The 17,092-nt window shown below is 45.0% G+C and overlaps 1 protein-coding gene across 4 annotated transcripts in view; it reads left to right on the forward strand.

The window, feature by feature from the left end:
• The window catches only part of BMERB1 (bMERB domain containing 1), a 121,578-nt gene that overhangs the window by 76,240 nt on the left and 28,246 nt on the right, over positions 1-17,092 (forward strand). For all 4 annotated transcript variants that reach the window (XM_045204378.3, XM_045204379.3, XM_053929431.2 and 1 more), the window contains exon 4: positions 13,958-14,031. In XM_045204378.3, coding sequence (XP_045060313.2) covers positions 13,958-14,031 — 74 coding nt within the window. The remainder of the gene's footprint in view (positions 1-13,957; positions 14,032-17,092) is intronic.

The raw sequence follows: 17,092 nt of genomic DNA on the forward strand, positions 1-17,092 counted from the left end.
TTTCATCCCTGTGTCATTAACTCATTGGTCAAGGTCTTGGGTAAGAGCTTCTTGTTGGCGGAACTTGAGGAAGAGGGCGTGCTTCCTTGTCTGACTTCTCTAATAACGACTGACACAATGAGTGGGTCCCCACGACTAGGGTTCGGTTACTGAGCACTGGAAAATTCCGACTGTAGCCCATGATAAGAGCAAGGCCTCCCCCGCCCCAAGGGCCATGTGTGACTAGGTGGTCTAAGTGTAGTGAGCTTTGCTATCTGCAGAATTTTTGCTTTTTGGGAGAGGAATACGCTGAATTAGTGTCAGTGCTGGGTTTCATAGTACAAAAAGGAGAGGCTCCTTGCTGCCTTAATATGGACACCCAAGTCAGACTACTTGGATTAGTACCCAGGCTTCACCATTTAAGTAGTTGTATGATTCTGTTTGAGCCACTCAACCTCTTTGGGCTGCAGGATCTTCATCTGTAAAAGAGAGAGGATCACATAGTATCTCCCTCGAAGGGTGGAATAACCCTTATGAGGAAAAACTGAGATAATCTGTATAAAGCACCTATGCCTAGCAAATGGTAAATTCTGAATAAATCATAGCTAGAATCATCATCATCATTATCATCACCACCACCACCATATCATCATTATCATCACCATCACCATCATCATTATCACCGCCACCCATGGTAATCTTTTTTTCACACAGTGCTCAGCTTTTCTTCTAAAAAACCCCCAAAACAGTTGAATAAATATTTAAAGAATGTTGAAGAGGCACCCCCAAATTTTCCCACCTGTTAATTACACCATTGATGTTAAATTTCAGGACTCTTGCTTACCCGTAGGGAGTATTAAACCATGGAGTTTGGCAAATAATACAGACCAAGGCCTCTACCCCCTCCCTTCCTCCCAGCCTGTAGATAAATATTTGCCAGAGAGCCACTCATTATAACCCTACCCTGCCCGGCTTTGGGGAACCTAGCAGAGGATTCTTATTGTTTCTTTGTGGTTCAAGCCCTAGGATCCTGCTTCCATACAAAGGAGGCCACTAATCAATGGTGCTGAGTAAACATGAGGTTGATTTAAATGTCAATTTGGTTATTATCAAAAGCAGATCTGTTTCTGAAGGTGCAGTGAGTGGAATGGGAGCTGTGGGTTGGTCTTATAGACAGCTCCTGGCACAGAAAAGGATGCTGATGGTGGGGACCTTGGTAGGAGGAGTAGGATTAAGCTCCCGGGTGGCCTAGTCCGTGGGCTACGTAGGAGCGGGTGGGAAGAGGGGCAGGGGAGCCTTACCTGGAGTTTGAGGCATGCAGATTGTGTTTCTAAGCTTTTTCTTGCTCCGTTGAAAGAAATGACAGCTTTAGAATTTCTGTACAGTTAGGGGCTTGGTGCCAGCAATCTGTTCACAAGGAAGGGTAGGGGATTTGTCTGAAAGTTGCATTTGCAGCAGCAGGCCCACGTTTTTTCCTCGGCTTGGGTGGTGTAGATCAATCAAAATACTATGATTATCTACCAAATTTTTTACTCTACATGACATGACATGGGGGAAAATGTCTACTGTCCATCTCAAAGATATTTTAAAATATTTGAGGGCTAATGGAAATGATGAGAAGGAGCTAAAGCCATCCCGCAAGAAAGCCGACCCCTTTGGAACAGCCATAGTTTGAAAGCATTTTAAAAGGCTCCTGACTGCAAGGATGAGGCAAAGGATGGGGTACTGGAACAGGGGGACAACTTGGTGTATGTAGGTGGCACCTCTAGCCAGTTTGTTTGGTAACTCTTAGGGTTCTGGAGTCAGACTGTCTTTTTTCAAATCTTGCCTTTATTTCTTGCCAGCTGTATGACCTTAGGTGATTTACTTAACATCTCTGAACCTTCTATGAAGTTATAATGATAGTACCTGCCCTGCAGATTGTGAGAATTAAGTGAGACAGTGCCAGGCCCAGTGCTCAGATGAGTGTTAGCTTTGGTTGGTATTGGCATGACAGAGAGTGAGAGATGGATGTGGGGGCGGGGAGAGGAGTTGGGGAGGAGAGACATCGCACTGGGAGGAACTCAGCAGGTTTTGGAGAATGGAAGGCACAGGAGGGCCCCAGTGCTGAGAGGGCTCAGAATAGAAACTGTATTGATAGCAGCATGCAAAGCAGGATCACTTGAATTACAATGTTTAATTGGATTTCTCTGGGGGGTGACTCACTGCCTTTGATTGATGCTCTTGTCCTCCTGGGGTCTCTATCACGGATCTGAAAATTTTCTACCTGCACTTGTAGTCTGGAGGCCCTTGTGTCAGTAAAAATCCAGGACTGTGTGTACTCCTCCTTGTTCCCCTGTCAGCTTGTCTTCCCCTCTTCATTGCTTATTTACCGCGATGTGTCAGGCATGGGTGACAAGCTAGAACCACAGAGGGAAGAGGCAAAGTCCTTTAAAGGGTACCTAGTTCATTTAGGGAGAAACATAGGTGCCTGGATGATTATCAGGAGGCTGGGGCTGCAGGTAGGAGGAGGAGCTGATCGAGCCTGGGAACATCAGACAGGCTGCAGAGTGGGTGCTGTTGTCTCGAAGGATGCACAGGAATTAGTCTGACACAAAGGTGTTCTGGGATGGGAAAGGGAATTGAAGGGAGCAAAGGCTTGAAAGATGCGGGTCAGGATCCATACAAGCTTGCAGGTGGGCTGCTAGCAGAACGTGAGCTCTGTGGCTGGAGTGAGGCTGACGAGACAAGGGCAAGGAAGGGGCTTGTGCTGCAGCGGCTGCAGTACCAAGATCAGCTGCGTTCACCTCTGAGGAAAAGGGTGGCTCATAGTAATTTAAAACAAAAAACAAAAACTGTTAAAAATTACCCATGTAATACATGCATGTTGTAAAAAATTATGATACAAGGAAGCAAATGAAAGAAATAAAAATTTGTTCATGATAATCACTGTAATATTTTGAATGCAGTCTCACAGCCCTTTTTTCCTATGCATATGTACTTGGCAAAACTGGATCAATATATTTTTTTAAATTCTCACTTGAGGATATGTTTATTGATTTTAGAGAGAGAGAATAAGACATTGATGTGAAAAAGAAACATCTATGTGAGAGAAACATCCATTGGTTGCCTCCCATATGCGTCCCAACCAGGGATGGAACTCACAACCTAAGTATGTGCCTTGACTGGGGATTGAACTTGCAACCTTTTTTGGTGTATGGGACGACGCTCCAGCCAACTGAGCAACCTGGCCAGGGCTGAATCAAGATTTCTTAACCAGCACTGGCCAGCATGGCCCAGTTCCTTGGCTGTTGTCGAAGAGAAAAATTGCTGGTTTCTATTCCCCATCAAGGAACATGCTTACATTGTGGGTTCAGTCCCTGGTGGGGGTAACTAATCGATGTTTTTCTCTCACACCAATGTTTGTCTAGGCACTATCTTGCCTCCTCTCCGCCCCCCTGTAAAAATATAATAATAAATTTAAAAAATATTTCTTAACCAGTTTTTTAAAATATCAATTACATCTCTTCTGAGCACCATTCCTAATGCCTGTGTGGAATTCCATTGTGCATATGTACATGCTCTGTTTAAGCCATCCTCTATTATTGTTGGACATTGAGGTTGCTTCCAGTGTTTTTTTGCTATTGCAAACTAGGCTATATTGCCCATAATCACAGCTAAGTCTTTACAGTACCCTTAACGATCTCCTTAGGATGAGATCCTAGAAATGGAGTCACTAAAGAGTTTAAATGTTTTCAAGCCCCTTGACATACGTTCCCAAAAATCCTCCCCAATTTTCTATTCCCATGGTCAGTCCACTGGCCGTCTTTGTTAATTCTCCTTGGGGCTTTTTATCACTGTCTTCTCAAACTCCCACATCACTAAAAACTTGTCACAGGAGGACTCTCCAGCAGAACTGGAGAGGGGTGAGGCTAGGAGACTGGCCGTTACTCTATCCACGCTGGCCTGCAGCCTTTCCTCCTCCCCAAGCACAATACAGGCCTCCTGGGCTAACACTGCTTAGAAAATGAGGCTGATTTTGAAAGTCTGGTCTCCCTTGTCTTACAGGATTTCCAGAGAAAACAAAGGATACCCCGTTAGATCTGAATTTCAGATAAACAGTGGATCTTTTTTTAGTATAAATATGATCTAAATATTACATAGGGGCATCTTTATACTAAAAATTATTTGATATTTATCTGAAACTCAAATACAACTGGGTGCCCTGCGTTATTATTTGCTAAATCTGGCAGCCCTATCACCTCAATGACTTACCTCACTGAGTCTATGTTGGCTGTGTTTTCTCAATTTTATTTTATTCTCACTTATATTTTCTACATTTCTCAATTTTCTTTTGAGAAAATATTGCAAGCTGGTCAGCAATAACTTTTTTCTCACCCAAGAATGTGTTTATTGATTTGAGAGAGAGAGACATTGATGTGAGAAAGAAACATCGATCAGTTGCCTCCCATATGTGCCCTGACTGAGGATCGAACCTGAAACCTTTTGGTATATGGGATGACACTCCAACCAACTGAGCTACCTGGCCAGGGCTGCAATTATTTTTAAATAGTTGTTGAGTTTTCCTTGTGTAGTTATAAAATTATATATGTAACCAATATCATATTATTGGATATTTATGTTATTTCCTCTTCTCTTTTCCTTTCTGTTCCCTTCTCTTCCCTTCCATTCCCTCCCCTCTCCTCCTTTCCCTTCCCCTCCCCCATTCCTCCTCCTCTTCCATTTCCACCTCCTTCTCCTCCTTCTTTCTCCCCCTCGCCCTCTCTGTCACCTGTTTGGAGCCTAATCTTTGTCCACATCTTTAATTCTTTGTGGGTTACTTGGCCCAAGGCCTCAGGGCTAGGATTCGGGAGACCCAGAGCCACACCCTCTCTCCCCTTCATAGCTCACTGAGCCATCCAATGGGACGTCTTAGATGTCTCAGTCTAGGCACTATCTTGGCAAGCGATTGGGGGATAAAAGTAGAAACTAAGAAATGAAATCACAAAACTTAATATTCCTTCAGTGAAGAGAAGGGTATGAAGGACAAGTGCTATCACAGAAACTGCCAGATTGCATCGGCAGGTGCCTGAGGGAAATCTGCTGGCCAACCTCGCATGCCCTGGGCACAGCCCGACTCCCCACCGGAGCCGGAAAAGAAGGTGGACGTGGGCTCTGGACCTTCCGTCAAGCTGTGGGGCTGGGGAGAGCCCTGTTGTCTTGCCATGTGGCCTCAGTAGCTGGCTTCGATTTCTGATATCTCTTGGAAGTAAAAATTGAGTCAGAAAGCCCCCCACACACTAGGCGCTCAGTAAGTGTTTTCTGGATGGTTGATTTATTGAATGAGTTAGCAAATCAATGAATCAATGATCAATATTCCCCGCTCCGGGCATTGATTTCTTCATCCTTAGAAGGTGAGAGTTCTTCTACCTCCAGCAACTTGGTTAGTCTCTGATTTATTTCCCATGCTTCTTTCTGAAGATCAGGACCCAACAAAAAGTTTCTATGAAGGGCCAGCTAGTAAAAAGTTTAGGTTTTGCTGGCCATATGGTCTCTGTCACAACTACTCGACTCTGCTATTGCAGCGCGAAAGCAGCCAAAGATGATACGTAAATGAATGGGCATGGCTGCGTTCCAATAAAGCAAAATTTATAGACACTGAACTTTGAATTTCATACAATTTTAATGTGTCCAGAAATGGTATTTTTCTTTTGATTTTTTCCCCAACCATTTATAAATGCAAAAACAAGTCTCACTTCATTGGTTGCATACCAAAGCAGGCACCAGATTTGGGCCGTGGGCCATAATTTATCAATTCTGCTGAAAATTCATGAGCAAACACATCTTCCAGGAGGCCCTTTGAGCTCTTTAAGGAGAAGTTCAGAATGAGGGTGCTCTTGCTCCTGGGTGCGCACGTAACGGCCACCATTTCTCTGCACGGACTCTCCCAGACAGATGCTGTGCTGCTCTCACTCGGGAACCTGAGATGGCTCCCGTGTTAAGTCCTTCATAACCCCGATCTGTGTGTGGCAACGCGTCCTACTTGGGTGGTTTCTTCACTGGCACTCGCCCAGGGACACCGCACCACTTTCCACAGCCAGCGTTTGGCTAAGCTGTCCCCTCTACTTGAGTGCCCGGTACCCTCCTCCCTGACCATCCGGATTGTCCCCCTCCAGTAAGTAGAACCTCAAGCTGAGAAGCCTTCCCCCAAACTACCCTGACTTCTGTCTCCCCTGAACTCCAATCACCATGTGGGACTTTCGTACTCCTGGGAGAGAGCTAAGACTGCCAGGGTTCAAGTTCCGATCACTTACTCTGCAACCCGAGCAAGTTCCTAACACCATGCAAGGGAGGGTAGTAATAGTGCTCACCTCACAGGGTTGCTGTGAGAGTTGAGATGATTTGTGTAAAATGCGTGGCCCAGAGCCTGGCGCTGATAGTATAAAAACATTAATAAGTGCCAGCTATGATTATATTTCTCTGTTTGACTTTTTTTTTATAGGGAGGCCATATTTATATAATATTTATATAATTTTAAAAAGACCAACAGTACCCTTTTAGGTTTGAACCAACACTAAGCAATATTCCTGGTAATTATTCCAGGTAAAATTTTAATTGGTACATAACATACACACAGAAAGGGCAGAAATCACGAGTGTTCAGCTTGATGAGTTTTTCAGTGTTGGTAATTTTCTTTCTCAGATGAGTCAAAACAGAGTCAATCTAGAAGACCCCTGGCGGAGAGGATAATCTGTGCTTGAGGGAGGTGACATGCTTTTGGGACAGTGTCACATCCAGGAATGAGGGTCTGCTTACACAAGGGAGGGAGAAGCCTGTTAACACACAGTCTAGACTCGTGCCACAGGGAGAAAACAGGCAGCATGGTCTTCAGTGATGTGCCACAAAGCTGTCCCTTTTAGAGATAAGTCACTGAGCCCACAGCAGGCACCTCTCCGCTCCCTTGGTCCCCAGCATGATGCTGAGATATGGCTGAGCTCACGGGCTCCCTAGAGCTGTCTCAACACTGATCCTCCCTCACAGAGAGCGTTTTAGTTCATTAATCCAAGAACACTAACCAAATGTACACATTCATCATCTCAGTGCCATTAGGTCGGAGGAAGTTGAAATAGCACACGAAAGAGAGACTAATCCTTTGTAGTCCAAGATTTTTCAGGAGTGTCTGCCAGCGGACAGCCCAGTGGGTCACCTCCTTGTCCAGGGTGGAGGGCCGGACAGAAGTAGCCTTTCTTATGTATGTACCAAGCACAGGACTGCCGGCTCCCCACACATAAGCTTATTTCATTTTCATAAAACCCTGAGGCAAAGGTATTATTCCTTTCAACTGTGAGACCCATAGCAGCGTGGGACTTGCCCAACTTGTATAGCCAACGAACGGTGGAACTGAGATCCGCACTTAGGTGTGGCTGGGTCTAAAGCATTTTAATCCATCTACTGCACTTACAGAACAGGGCTCCAGAGATCATTGAAACCCCCCATTTTATACACGAGGAAACAGAGGCCTGGAGAGGGGAATGGCTTGCTCAAAGTCATTGTGGTCCTAATAAGAAATACATTTGGCCTTTGCCCCCAGTTCCTGGCAAAGAGCTCCTGAAACTCTCATAATTTCCTGATTAAGTGTGCTAGGAACATCTTTTATTCTATTTGTTCTTTGACTCTTGTTCCTGACACAAGATTCTGGGAATTTCCAGTGGTCAGAGTGTCTTTTTGTACGTGAAGGATGTGACAGGTGGCTGGGGCCCCTAGACAGGTGCAGGATGGGGTCCTGTCACCAGAAAGACCAAGGCACGATTAGAAGCGTGGAATTCTCAGCCTCATCCCCCATTCTCGGTGCGGGAATAATGCATCATGCCTATGTAATGTAGCATTATTACATAAAAATGCCTAAAATAGGGTGTTTGGGGAGCTTCCACATTGGTGAACACATGGAGGTACTGGGAGGGTGACACACCTGGGGGGTACAGAGCTCTGTACCCCTTTCCTGTACCTTGCCCTATGTTCCTTCCCATCTGGTCATTCATCTGTATCCTTTGTAACGTGCTTTATAATGAATTAGTGAATATAGGTAAATGTTTTCCTGAGTTTTGTAAGCAGTTCTAGCAAATTTCCGAACCTGAAGAAGGGTCATGGAAATCCCCAGTTCACAGTGAGTCGGTGAGAAGTCCTGGCGGCCTGGACTTGTGGTCGGCATCTGAAGTGGGACTGCGTCCGTAGGCTGTGGGGTCTGCGCTAACTCTGGCTGTGAGTGTCGGAGCTGAGTTAGACTGCAGACACCCCGTTGGTGTCCACTGAGAATTAAAGAATTTCTCGCTAGGCAAATCTACACATTTGGCGTCAGAAATGAGGAGTGCATAGAAAATCAGAGTTTTCCTTTTAGTTATAGAGGAGGTTTGCTGTGGGACTTGGACTCAGATCCAAGCTTCACATCCCAGCCCGATGCTCTGTCTCTACGACCAGCTGTTTCCTCTTCTTCCCACCCATCCCAAGACATCCAGCCCATCCACAATTTATAAAAGAAGGACCTAAATAAAGATCGTTTTAAAAAGTCAATCATTTCCTCTGTCTTTCTGCTTAGGCCTTCCCATCGTGGTCTCTGCTGGTTTCCCACTAGGCTCCAAACCATGTCATTTTCAAAGAAATGTTATAAAACAGCAGCGCTAGTCTTCTGACAGACCCTGATCGCCTGTCCCCTCCCCAAGCTGGTAAAATGACCCACTTTCTTCATTGTCCCAGCAGGAAAGGCTGAGATGCGAATGACAGGCTGGCTCTCTTTTCCTCCCTGCAGTGATCAGTTTCTTGGAGATGACATCTCTCTCTGTGGAAGAAGCTGGCAGCAGAGAATGTTAATTGTGCAGGGAATGATTAACGTGGCTCATTCGAAAGTTCCAACCAAGCTTTGCAAGTACTTTGCATGAACTGTTTCGGTGTATTTAATAGCACTGGAAAATTGTCGTGATGTGCTGCTCGCAATGAGCAGGGCATATGTATGTATGTTTTGACCTTTTATTAAAAACACACATATCCACATACACATATCAGTGAACATGCCTTCAGCTACAAGTAACAGCACATCTGATTAATAGTGCCTTTTTAAAAGTTTTTTAAATTACAGTTTACATTCAATATTATTTTGTATTACTGTATTTTTCGGACCATAAGACGCTCACCTAGGTTTTAGAGGAGGAAAATAAGAAAAATTTTGAAGCAAAAAATGTGGTAAAATATTTAATAACATAAATAATATTTCACCAATGTAAATGTAAGCTACATTTCGACTATAAGATACACCCCCATTTTCCTCTCAAATTGGGGGGGTGCGTTTTACAGTCTGAAAAATACGGTAGTTTTAGGTGTATAGCGTATTGGTTAGACAATCATATTCTTTATAAATACCTTCTAGGTCCATCTGTGCTGACACAGAAGGTAAGGTTTTATTCTTTTTATGGCCGAGTAATACTCCATTGTATGTATGTACCACAGCTTCTTTATCCACCCATCTGCTCATGGGCACTTAGGTTGCTTCCAGATCTTGGCTATTGTAAATAACACTGCAGTGAATGATTAATAGTGTTCTAAATCTTGGGTGACCAACTGTTCCAGTTTGCCTGGGACTCAGGGGCTTTCTAGGACATGGAACTGCCATTCTAAAACTGGGATAGTCCCAGGCAAACCAAGGCAGTTGGTCACGCTACTTAAATCATAAGGACATTTAATATTCACGTGGGAAGTCCAGGTGCAGGTGGTCTGAGGGGTCAGCGTAGTATCATCGGGGCAGCAGCTCTTTCCTCATTCCCTTACGCCATCCTCAGCAGTGCCCGCAGCAGCTTCAGGACCAGGAGGGGCAGCACCTAAGACTCTAATCACCTTTCACAGAAGCCCCCCTGGAGGACTTCCTCTTACATCCCATTGGCCCAAAGTGGGTCTCAGGCTACCTCTACCTGTGAGGGAACTTTGAAGAGTGTCTGTCCAGCAAAGGCAAATGGGATTGCCATGAATGGTGCTATAAACTAAATGTGACCCCCTCCCTCCAAATTAGTATGTTGAAGCCCTAATCTCCAGTGGGATGGTATTAAGAATTGGGGCCTTTGAGAGAGGATAGGCCATGAGGGTAAAGCGCTCATGAGTGAGACTGGTGTCCTTATAGAAGAGACAAGAGAGGTCTCCTTCTCCACCATGTGAGGATGTACCAAGAAGGTGGTTATCTGCAAATCAGGAAGCGAGTCCTCACCAGGAACCAAATCAGCTAACACCTTGATCTTGGACTCCCCAACCCTTCAGATCTGAGATATCAATGTTTGCTGTTTAGCCACCTGATCTGTGGTATTTTTGTTATAGCATCCTAAACAGACTAAGATAACTAGCTTCCATCAGGGGCTGCAGACATTGCCTCCTAAACAAATCAGGGCTGTGGAGGAAGGCAGAGGAGGGAGGTCGGTTCTGTGGGCAACCAGCCATGTCAGTGGCAACTCGTACAGCCACATGGAGAGGAGACACCATAGTGAAGTGGTCAAGAACACAAACTTGGGCTAACTCCCAACATCCACTTACCAGTGTGGGACTTTGGGTACGTTGCTTAACTTCTACTTGTTGACTTTTTACTTCCCTTAATGGTGGAACCCATCCCTCCATATTCCAAAAAAAGACCTGACTTTTTATTAGGTGAATGCTCTGATGGACAGCTTGGAGTGTGTGTGGGGTCAGGGTGGGGGGAACAAGCTTCTTCCCTGGGGGGATGTGCAGCAACAGTAGGATTTGCTTTTGCCGACTGAGGTTTGTAAGTCAAAGACCACAAAGGATCCTCCTTTGACTGCGAGGCATTTGGAAGAGGAAGAGAGAGAAAGAAAAGAGATGGGAAGCTGGCAGCAAGACTTGAGGAAAACCACAGTGCTGTCTAATAGGGATTTTTTTATGGTGTTCTGCAGCATGACTCCCCTTGAGAACCTCAGAATCCCATTTTACTTGTTAATGTGTGGTGGATTCGGATGTGTTTGGGAGGACTCAGAATAGTGCTGAGTGCAGTTCTGAGATGGACAGAGGGTGAGTACTAAGGCCAGCCAGAGCAAGTCTGTCACACCTGGGTTACATGTATGAAAAAATTGGTGCGAAATTCACCAAAACACTTGGAGTGGAACAGTGACATGTGGGTGCACGTGGTCAAGGTCGTGCATAAGTTTAGGTTCTTTCTTTGTATTTGTATTTTCTCAAATTTCCACAGCAATCAGGGATCTGTTCTACAGTCAGATAAGAATGGTGGGGGGGGGGGGTAAATGCAGACTGTACTTGAACAACAATAAAATAATTTTAAAAAACTTTTATAAAGAAATATAAGCAATCGAGGCTTTTTTTTTAAAGATAGAACATGTTAGTTCCATTTGTCAAATAAGCTGCTTGTCCTGTAGCATTTTCTCTCTTTTTCTCCCTGTTTCTTTCTAACAGTGGATGATAATAATAATAGGTACCATTTACAAAACTTTACTGTGTATGTCCCAGGCACATGCTCAGTGTTTGACATGCATAGTAATCCTAGGAAGAAGTACTGTTATAATTCCTATTTTACAGATGAGGAAAAAGATTCAGAGACGTTGAATTACTGGCACATGGGCCTTTGAACTGCAGCTGTTTGGTGTCAGTACTCTTGCTTCTAACCACTACCTGTCTCTCTCTCTTTCTTTTTATTTTTAATTTAAAGATGTTTATTTATTTATTGTTAGAGAGAAGGGAAGAAAGGGAGAAAGAGAGAGAGAGAGAAACATGCATGTGAGGTTGCCTCTCGCACACCCCCTACTGGGGACCTGGCCTGCAGGCATGTGCCTTGACTGGGAATTGAACTGGCGACCCTTGGGTTTGCAAGCCGGCACTCAATCCACTGAGTCACACCAGCCAGAGCATCTCTCTTTTGTTCCTTTTGCCGTCTTTCCTTCGCTCATCTCTCAAAAATTATCAGTTAGGACCTGTGTCAATTCCATGGTTACAATCCCAGATTTCTTAACTTTAGCATGATTGACTTTTTGAACTGGATATTTGGGGGGGCTGTCCTGCTCATTGTAGGGTGCCGGGCAGCATCCCTGGACTTTACCCACTAGATGCCTGAAGCAGTCCCCACACACACCCATTGTAATAATCGAATATGTCTCCAGGCATTGTCAAACATGCCCAGGGACCAAAATTGTCCCCATTAAGAGCACGGATGTAGCCTGATCTGCATGCTAGCTGTGGAACAGTGTCTGGGAGCTCCATCAGTTGAACGATCACTGATAGAAACCCATGGGAACAGTTTGTACCCTTCTGGCAATTCCCCAAGCTCATTCGAGGCAGCTGCCACCTGCTAGGACATTCCAGGACAGGGCTTGACAAATGGTTGTCGTGCATCTGGCAAACGAGATGTTCCTGCCTCTTGTCCTGAAAGCTGGGGTGCTGGGATTAGAATAGGTAACACGGGCAATTCTTGACCCACAAAGGGAAAGGGGTCTCAAGCTGGTCTGTAGATGACACTTCTTAATAGAGAGGCAACAGACCAGGTTCTTGGCAAAGACACCATGGAAGGAGGCAGATCAGTGGACTCAGATGAGTTGATTTCTGTTCCTGGTCCCATCCTCATATGCTGTGGGGACAGAGTTGAGCCCTTTGAGAATATTAATGCTTACCTCTGTCTCTTCCTGGGACAGTAGGATGCTGTGTCCAAACTGGCCCACTCCATCCCTTCTCTTGCTTTATTCTTCTTCACAGCATCTGACGTTCTATTGTGTTTGTGTTCACCTGCTGTCTTCTCTGCTGAAATTTCAGCTCCTGCGAGCAGGAGAGGCTACTGTATCCCTGGAGCCTATACGATGGTGAACATAGTAAATGCTCAGGAAGGACATATGGAATGAAGGCATGCACCCCACTCAAGGGGAAGCAATCTGATAATATGTCTCAATTGCCGTACACATGCTGAGCCCTTTGTACTCAGATTCTATAGCCCCCACACCAAATAATCCAACATGAAGAAGAAGCCTTATGTGATTCCATGTTCATCCTACAGTAGCTAAAATAGTGCAAACAACCTGAAAAGCCCACCTAAGTAATTAAGATACAGGCGTAATGAAAACAGACTTGATAAATCAATTGGTGAAATTCCAGGCAGCCATTGCAAATATTGTTTATAGTAAGATGAGTTAATATTGTAGCAGACACATGTGAAACTATACTACATAATGCAAAATTGTACGTGCAACCCAATTACTGAGATTATGGGACTGAGCACCCTTTCGCACTGTCGGTGGGCAATTCGGAAATTGCTGTTAAAATGCACGTGTTCATGTTACTTGACCAGCGGTAACGTTTCTAGGAATTTATTTTTCTAGGGATTTATCCTAGAAATGTATCAGGAAACAACCCAAATGTCTATGAATATGGGAATATTTAAATAAATCACTGTATATCAGCACAATGTAATAGTATACAGCCATTACAAATGAGAAGATTTGCATGTATGGATGTGGAAAGATGCCCGTGATATATCATTAAGTTAAAAAAAATTCAAAATGTTTTTGTATAAGAACAATAATATGATATATGATAGTAGAAGCATAAACACTTTTTAAAATCTGGAGGAACAGGTACTAAACTATTGAAAATCGTTCTCTCTAAAAAATAGAGATTTTCTCTGTCTATGCTGTGAATTTCTATAATGTTTAAAAATTTTAACAACAAGCTAATAAAAGAGTGCACTGAACCTGCCACATGAGCTTGCCCATACAAGCAAACAAAAGCTAGGCATGCGGAGACTGGGAGGAGCACCATCAAGGTGCTATAGTAAGTGGTGAGGTAAGAGGCAACCTTTGTTTTTCTTCTTTTGGGGGAAAACTTCTATAAAGAGCCTGTGTGGCCTTTACAAAGGTCAATGCCCTCCTGCAAATTCTTTGTTGCAATTGGGGTCAAGCTCAGGGTGGAGAATGTTTTCAGATGTAACCTGCTGTGGTGCGATGTCCTGTTTCCCCAGGATGGATGACATTCAGCTGTGCAATGACATCATGGACCTGAAGCAGGAGCTGCAGAACTTGGTCGCCATCCCAGGTAACCATCTGGGCCTCCAGCTGCTCAGAGTCCCCAGCCTGCCCCACCTGGCCTCAGGGCTGGGAGACAGTGTTCATCTACTCTCCTAGCATGACCTCATTTTTTGCAACGAGGTGCTCCCTGATCTCGTGATTCAAACACAACCTGTGTCAGGCAGAGCCGGGTTCAAGTCCTAATTCCCTGACCTTGGGCAAATCTCTTTATCTCTCCTGAGGCTCACTTTCACCTCAGAAAATGAGGTGGTAATAGTAATAGTACCTAGTTCATTGGGTATAAATCTCTTTGTGATAAATGAAACAATGCAAACCATGTGCTTAGCTTGATATCTGGTCCAAAGTAAAAGTCCAGTAACTATTAGCAATGACCACTGTTATTATCCTGCTTGGGAACAGTTACAGCATGGTGGTTACAAGCTGACTGTGGAGTGAAACCTAAGCCTGTCAGTTAATAATGCCATGACCTTGGGCAAGTTAAAGCCACTTTACTAAAATTTAATTTCTTCATCTGTAAACTGGGATAATAGTGGTATTTACCTCATGGGGTTGTAGGGTTAAGGAATGGAAAAGAAAAACATAGAGTGCTTAGCATATTTCCCATGCTACAGTAAGGGCTTAATAAATTATTATTATTAAACAAACAAATTTCTACCTATCCCTCAGGTCACCCCTTCTCCCAAGAAAGCCTTCCCTCCCCATCCAGGCTGAGTTAGGTGCCCTCCCAGGGGTTATTCTTATCAAAGTACTTATCAAATAATTGCCTGTTGACTCATACCTGTCCCTCGGTAAACTCCAAGCTCCTTGGGGGCAGAGATGAGGGCCTGGTGGGTGCTAAAAGGAAGGTGTGCTGAAGGAACAAACACGCTGCCTCAAGAACCTTGCCCCGGCTTTGGCAAGGAGCAGCGCAGACCGCGTCGCACCCTCTCACTGTCGTTTACTCAGATGCTTTTGCCAGTCTATCAGTTCACTAAGCATGTCTCAAGCATATCTGCACTGCTGCTGGCGATAGGCATGCAGTGATGAACAGAAAATGATTCCCTAATTTAAGGAGCTCACAGGTTAGTAGAAAGAGACGGCCTGACGTCCAGTGGATACCTATTATTGAGCTGAAAGTACAGCACAACACACTTTAGAACAGGGCATTGCTCTTAATGCCTCAGCACGAGGGACAGTAGGGGCTGGCTAATTCTCTGTTGGGACAGGGGCCTTTCCTGTGCATTGTAGAATTTAGCAGCATCCCTGGCCTCTACCCATGACATGTCTATAGCATTCCACCCCCTCCAGTTGTGACACCCCAAAATGTCTCCAGATGTTGCCAAATATCTCCTGGTCTGTGGTGGGGGCTGGAGTGGGCAAACTGCCCCCTGCCTAGGAATCACTACTTTAGAGTCCCATAATCTGGGTTTGAATCCGGGATGGCCAGCTAGATGATCTTCACAGAGCAACTTAATTTCTCTAAGCCTTAAATTCCTTGTCTGTAAAATAAAGTCAATACTGCCACCCTCACATGACTACACTGCGAAGTAACATGGGATCACAAATGCAAAGAATAGAAGCATTCAACACATTCTTGTTTTGACAGTGGCATGCACAACCACAGCGGAACTTGCAGATACCACTGCTGTGATGAGCATGCACTAGGGGCCACGCCCTCTGCAGGCCAGCCCTGGGAATGCGAGCGAGTGCACAGTCCTCCCTGAGAAGGGTGACAGCTAATGGGTACGAGGTCTCTTTTGGAGGTGATTAAAATGTCCTAAAATTAGTTGTGGTTGTGGTTGCATAACTGAATAACACTTTGAAAGGGTGAATTGTATACTACATGAGTTCTATCTCAATGAGACTATCACCACAGAAAGGAAAATGTTGAGCATAAAACAGTAAAAGAATGAAGGGAAAATATAGGCAAATTCAGACACCACCCACTTGAAATTCTGATTCAGTTCATGTGGGGCTCTGACACTGGTCATTTTAAAAACCTTCTTATGACTGTGAGGAGCACCCAGTATTGAGAGCCACCAAGCCGGTTCAAGTTTCTCCTTTTATAGGCTCTGCCCTCCCCACCTGGGGTATGTGGCTGAAAGGTACACAACCCATGCGAGCTGATGTAAGCACAAAACAAAATCAGGCAATCACTGCAGCCCAGGGCATCGTGTTAGTTTCCTTGGGCTGCCGCCACCAATTCCCACACACTTAGGGGCTTCAAACAACAGAAATTGATCCACAGTTCCAGAGTCCAGGACTCCTAAATCGAAGTGTTGGCTATTAGACGAAGAATCCTTTCTTGCCTCTTCCAGCTTCTGGGGCTCCTGTCAATCCTTGGGCTCCTTGGCTTGTAGATGTCTCACTCCAATCTCTGCCTCTGTCATCGTGGCCTTCTTCTCTGTGTGTGCCTCTGTGTGTTCTCTCTTCTCATAAGGACCCTGGTCACTGCATTAAGGGCCCACCCTCATGAGTGTGGCCGCATCTTAACTAATGACGTCTGCAAAGATCCTATTTCCATATAGGGCAGACATAAAATTTGGGGAGGTGGTGGGTAATACTGTTTATCCCAATACAGGCATGAAGCTCTGCCCAACCTCACAGGAGTCTGGAACCAGAAAAGGAAAGCTGTTGGAATGTTTTTGGATCTCTCTCTCTTTCTCTCTCTCCCTCCTCCACTCCTCCCTCCCTTCTCCCTCTCTCCTTTGGTCCCTCCTCCCTCCTTCCCTCTCTTCTCCTCTTTCTCCTTCTCTCTCTCTTCCTCTCCCTCTCCTCCCCACTGCACCCTCCCCTCCCCACCTCTCTCTTATTTGGGTGCATGTTCCATTTTATTGCTCTAGCATATGAGCCAAGCAAGCCCACTCCATTTCTTCTCCATGATCTTCCCACATGACAGCCCAAATTCCCAGGGCCTCCAACTTCCCAGGAGACTCCAATGGGCCTCACATGGACTGGCATCTCCCTCTGAGGAGGAAGAATTCCCAGAGCCCATTGGTCACTCATCAGGACGTGTGGAAGCCACCAAGGCAAAGGAGTCATGAATGTGTGGCCACCAGGGCAGCCAAGGCCACCTGAGCCGCCTCCAT

This window comes from Desmodus rotundus, chromosome 1 (genome assembly GCF_022682495.2).
Source record: "Desmodus rotundus isolate HL8 chromosome 1, HLdesRot8A.1, whole genome shotgun sequence".
Lineage (NCBI taxonomy): Eukaryota > Metazoa > Chordata > Mammalia > Chiroptera > Phyllostomidae > Desmodus > Desmodus rotundus.